The sequence below is a fragment of the Eptatretus burgeri genome, chromosome 14 (assembly GCF_056783735.1).
Source record: "Eptatretus burgeri isolate ZD-2024b chromosome 14, Ebu_testis_v1, whole genome shotgun sequence".
Classification (NCBI taxonomy): domain Eukaryota; kingdom Metazoa; phylum Chordata; class Myxini; order Myxiniformes; family Myxinidae; genus Eptatretus; species Eptatretus burgeri.
In genome coordinates this window covers 7,711,564-7,717,438 of record NC_140974.1, presented here as the reverse complement: position 1 = coordinate 7,717,438, position 5,875 = coordinate 7,711,564, and the positions used below count along the sequence as shown (strand labels likewise).

General features: G+C 42.6%; 1 protein-coding gene across 1 annotated transcript in view; it reads left to right on the top strand.

Annotated features, from left to right (window-relative positions):
- Positions 1–215: 215 nt before the first annotated feature.
- The window catches only part of LOC147012608 (uncharacterized), an 81,670-nt gene continuing 76,010 nt past the window's right edge, over positions 216–5,875 (top strand). The window contains exons 1-3 of the mRNA XM_085853630.1: positions 216–588; positions 828–890; positions 1,224–1,270. Coding sequence (XP_085709756.1) covers positions 511–588; positions 828–890; positions 1,224–1,270 — 188 coding nt within the window. The 5' untranslated portion in view covers positions 216–510. The remainder of the gene's footprint in view (positions 589–827; positions 891–1,223; positions 1,271–5,875) is intronic.

The following is a 5,875-nucleotide window of genomic DNA, read 5'->3' as shown; positions in this document are numbered from 1 at the left end:
GGGTACTCCACAAGGTGGGACAGAATTTGCATATTGGGTCACTGAATGGGTTCACCAATCAAAACCTGGAAGCATGTAGTTTATTTGGACTTCACAAGTATTGTCCTATGTACAACATCTTTCTTATTAAACATTGTTGATAACGTAAACCTTAAATAATTGACGAAAAGTAAATAATTTTGGGAGTGGGCCAACCACGTTTGCACATTTATCTCTTTTACCTCCAGGGTGTCCTCATTCCTTTCCTCGCATCACGCGAATTACTAGCTTGGCAACATACTCCGCGACTTGGGTTACATTTTCGGTCAAGTTCGTCGTGTGTCGGTTCGGACTTGTCGGATTTGAGCGATCCCTTCCGGTGCAAGTGTCCACGGCGACCTTTGGACTCGAACCTGCCGCTTGCACTCTGCGTCCCTGGGCAACGCTTTGGCCTCAGCCTGGTCGAGTGGTTCGAGTGTTTACACTTCAAACCGCCATTTAAACTTACCGACTGTGCTCTCAAACCGTGCCATGTCTTCTGCGGCTTCGCCGAGAGTGAGCGAGGTGGAGATGTGGACCGTGCAACAGGTGTTCGAGTATTTCAAACAGGTGAGAACAGCGTCGTGAATGTTACAGGTGCAGGTATAGGTACAGGTCGGAATTTTTGGGGGTTTTTATACGAATAGATTACCCGATTATTCTGGACAGGTGGATGAATGAATCGAAACAGAAGATTTAATGTTAATCTTCAAATCGTCACTGGTCTCCATAAGGCCCTCTCGTTGTTCCGTCCATCGTGTTGTGATCATGATCAATCTGTGACCAGTTAATCATTGGTGCCGCTCCAGCTGTCGCTCCATGATGTTGCGCAAGTCGTGCAGAGCCAGGGAGTGGATGGGAAAACCTTAATGGTGAGTTGTCTTGCAACACGTTCGTCTACACATTAGATGCAAGGAATCAATTTTTTTTTTTTTTACTTTTTGACACCCCCCTGTCCTCCCCTTCTCCCCCACCTGTCCCTGCCCATATCTTCTATCGGCTCTTGGCCTTCCTTCTAATCTCATTGTAATATCTTTCCAGTTACTGCTCTTAAAGTGCTTTTTCTCATCTGTCTTCTCTTCCTTGTAGTTAAATTTTTCATCAATTTACTCCTCTCCCTTTCCACACCCTGTGAGTGCAGTGTCATGTTAATGGTCTCTAACAAGTTTGTGGGGTTTTTTGTTTGTTTGTTTTTTTTTCTCCAGAACATGAGTTCAAGTGGATTCCAAGCTTTTCCAGAAAATAAACGAAAGTACATCATACCTTAAACAACTTGCCATCCATAAGTATACCACATTCAAACTGATTATGTTTTTTACATCTGAATTCTAAGGGCATGATGCATGGTAGTTTGTGCGTGCGTGTGTGCATGTCCATATGTGTATAATTGTGTTTTTTTTTAACTGTTTTAGAAATCCATAGGTATATGCATAATGAGACCATTTACGCTGACGTTCTAATCAGCATTATTGTCACATCATCCAACTACTTCAAAAGTAATCACAACTTTTCAGATGGTTTGGCGAAGTCCTCCAGCTTTAACAACTACTTGTATAAACAGGAAAATTAGGCCATTGTGTGCTGGTGCCCTGACCAAATTCCAAAGGCTTTAAATTCAGAGGCTGGGGGCATCTTGTCCCATTTTTCTTTTTGCTTATTATCAAATTAATTCAAATAAATTTCCAGAACACGATTCACAAAAAACATGAACTACACCGATCCACGCTGTCAATATTTGGCCTTTGTCTTGTTTTGTTTTCCTTCATTGAGAAGGCGATTCAAGATGTGGAACAAGCAAGATGTGCTACATGCTACACTGGACATGCTTTGGCCTTTTGATATTTATATGACTAGAAACACCCACGTCCTACGGAGGCGGCCAGGGAGGTGGTGGAGGGGTCATGTGTATGTACATGTGTGCACTATCTGGATATTGGTGTGTTAATATTGTTTTTATTATTCTTCTTTAATGGTCACAATTATTCCCATGTTCCTATGGGGTTGGCTGGGGAAGGTTGGCCCAAGTTTTTCACGAACTGGCTGGCCGGGTCTGACATTTGACTAAGATTATAGAAGGAATTTGGAATTTGTTGAGGGTGCCAGCATTAAATCGGCTACACTTCACAAAGGACATCATGGGATCTTTAACGTCTTCCAACTAATGCTTGTAGATGGGATGTCCAGTTTAACGTCCATCCAAGGGACGGCACACACATTGATGAATCACCCTGCCTGTGAAACACCGGGATGACAGTTTATAGCTGAGTCGGGATTTGAACCCAGGCGAGACAGCTGGGAAGTGAGTTGGCATTCCTCGAGGCCCCATTCTGTCAGCCCCGTGTTAATATTACTATTATGCCAGTATCATTGGTCGGAATTAAGCCTGGTGTTGGCTTAGTGGTTAGGGTGGCGGCTTGGGATTCTAGGGTCCTGAGTTCAAGCCCCGTTGGGCCGCTGAATTAATACACCAGGAGGTTGACTCAGCCTGTCATCCTTCCGAGGTCGGCAAAATGAGTAAAAGTGCACTGGAAAGGGGGACACTGCATCAGCGGCATCACCGCCTCCCAACCAATGATGCAACCAGCAGCCACAGGCTGTACTCGATATAGATTGGTCGGAATTGACTGATTAATTTGTGATTATCATAATTTGATGAAAAGTCAAACTTGGATGAAATAGAGGCTGGAGTCAGGTTTGGAGGAAGATGTATCGACAACCTAAGGTGTACTGATTGTACCACTCTGTTGGTAGTAAGTAAAGAGGACTTGATGAAACTACTGCAGAAAGTGAAGAAGAAAAGTGTAAAAGCTAGTCTTCATTTAAACCTCAAAAAAAATGAAATCTTGTCAACTGAGAAGATCGACAAGTTTCAGATTGGGAGGTGATCATGTCGACATAGTGGAAAGTTTCGTTTCCCTGAGTTATAAGATTGAGGTGGGTAGTGAATGTGGAGGACAAATTAATTGACAGGCAGCATTGTAAAAATAGACAAAGATGTGACAATACAAATGAAGAGGAGGCTGGTGAATGCTTCTGTGGTGTTTCCATTTGCAATGTATGGATGTGTCGTGGACAGGGACAAAGAAAGAAATGAAGAAGATTGACAGTTTCTCAATCTGGTGTTTAAAATTCCATGGACTGCAAGAAAAACAAACAAATCACTGCTTGAAGGAATTAGACCCCCATGTTCATGAGAAGTCACGATGCTCAAACAGAAACTGTCATACTTTGGTTGGACACATCATGTGTGCAGAAAACAAAAGTCTGGAGATGTCAACCATGCTGGGGAGGGTTGAAGGAAGAGGAGGAAGAGTAAGACCTTGTATGTGCCTGATGGATGGGGTAAAACGTGCAAACAAGCTGTCTCTGCCAGAGCTTTGGAAAGCAGTGCAGGATCGGGATGTTTGGACAAATCTGATCAAGAATGTCACCAGAAGGATGCCACCACTTTATGGAACTGGATAACTGGTTATAAGTTTGTTTTTTTTACTTCCTGTAAGTGTGCTGACCACCGACTCTTCATCTATATATATTCCACCCATGTGCATGTGTGTCCATTTTCTCCAAATGTCCCTCATGCGAGTAATAAGCAATGTTCGCGACCGTTGGGAATGGTGTTATGCATCAAATAAAGGTCACAATTTGACTGTATGGGTGTCAGGGGCAATATTGCATGTCACACTTGAAGCCATGTCGAGGAGAAATCACATATGAGGCCCCAGGATATGTCATAAACAATCCATATGCAGTTCACATATGAACTGATGGCTAGAAAATTCAGACAGGCAATATAGGATACATCATTCATGTGTAAATACTCATTTAAGCACCTTAATTAGCTAAATATCATTGTGGCCTCAGTAGCGGCCTACCTAGAGGCCTAGCAAGTCGAGATGGCTTGGATCTGTTCGTCTGTGGAGGATGCGAAAAGCATAGAATGCCTCGAGGATGTCGGATTTCCTCCAAATTTCTTTCTGTTTAGTGATAAATAGCAGTACTGACTGTTTAAAAAGGTCATTTTATGTTGCAAATAATTGACTAATTACTGTAGTTTGTGCTTATAATAATTTTTACTTTGGGTAGGTATGCCCCACAAAACGTTAAGATAAGCTAGTTGCACACCTTAACACCGAGTTTGTCAAAGGCGGAAAACCCCCTTGGATGGGGACAAATGAAGTCGCTGCAACTTCCGTTGTGTGACCCCGAGTTCCCCTGGAAAGTTTGATTGAGATTGGTTAAGTAACCACCGAATGTATTTCGGGAGACAAATAGACAGACAGACACCAAATTGCATATTTTCGAATGACCAGAAACACCCGCTCCTTTCGGGAGCATTGGCAAGTCGTCTCCCCTCACCCCTCCTCAAGGAGGGGGATTTTATTTTTATTTTGAGTACTACCAACACATACACAAAATTTGGTGGATATTGGGCCAGCCCTATGTTTTTTTAATGCGATTTAAGATGTACACACCTATGTATACATACATACATACACATAAATTACTTATTTAATACTATCAAGGTGTACCCGGCATTGCCCACTGCTGTTCTAATCCTGTTGGCATTTTGAAGAAATCAAATTTTGTTTTTTTTTCTATTTTTTGTCGGGGCCGAGAAACTTCCCTACACCCACTAAGGAATGGGATCGGGGATCATTTAATATTTCCTTACACATAGCTACAAAGACTTAGGCACTATGGAGCGATGAAAAAAAAACAACTTTCTTTTCAAAATCTTCAAACCTGTAAATGCATTCATTCATTGATGAACCTCTAAAAGTTTGACGAAGATCTGATTGGTCATCTCTAAGAAAAATGGCAGACAAACATCTCTCATAGTATAGATAGTAGGATGACAGCTATCGGAATTACATGTGGTACATGTTTGGGAGGCTTGGTGGTGCGCTTTTCTGTCTATGCTGTGGCTGATGTCTTGTTAATAAAGCCCTGTCACACCTTGACGATTTAGCCAGCGTATGGCAACGTATCAAAATTTATCTAAAACACTGGCGTACGCTGAACATTTAATTTTTTTTCAGTTTTGGGCGTATAATAGTGTATACATAACGAGTTGGACGTATGCATAACTTATTAGTAACGTACACAGAACGTTTCAATAACTTATATATAACTTATACCAATGAATGCTTAGCGTGTTGTCGGCGTTCACAACTTATGCCCAACGATAGTCTAACTTATGCATCGCACGCGGCAGCGTATCACCGACGATCACTTGGCGTAGCCTATTAAAAGGCTGCCGCTCGACGATTCAAATCATAACCGCACTAGACATCGAAGTGTCACCATCACCGTCATGCTGAAGAAAACTTCGAAGAACTCCTCGTTACGGAGTTCCACCATGAGCTGGTCATACATGCCAAACTGCCGTCGCCTCCCGATCCATGGTCTCACCCAGTTCCTTCTCCTCCGTTCACCTCTTCTTCTCCTGGCTCTATTGGCACGCAACTGGTACAGTGTCAAATCGATGAGGTCATGTTGATGTTGTAGGACAGCTAGTAGGTATTCTCGTCTCAGCCTTGCCGGATCCTCCATCTCTCGGATGACATGGACATCTGCTCACCATGGAGTCTGGAACACTGACGGGTTCCTCCTGTGAACCCCATTTTTATATACCAATTCCCCTAAACGCTGCCAATACGCCATTATACGGTAGCTGTAAGTTAGAAACACGTTCAGTAAGTTCTGTGGTCGTCTGGAAGACGTCAAATACGTCTACATATGACAATATGCGTTGGAGATACGTTACACATAGGTTCAAAGCACGTTACTCATAGGTTAGAAATAAGTTTGGGGTACGCTAAACATTACCTCAACGTATTTCGACTTATGAGTAACT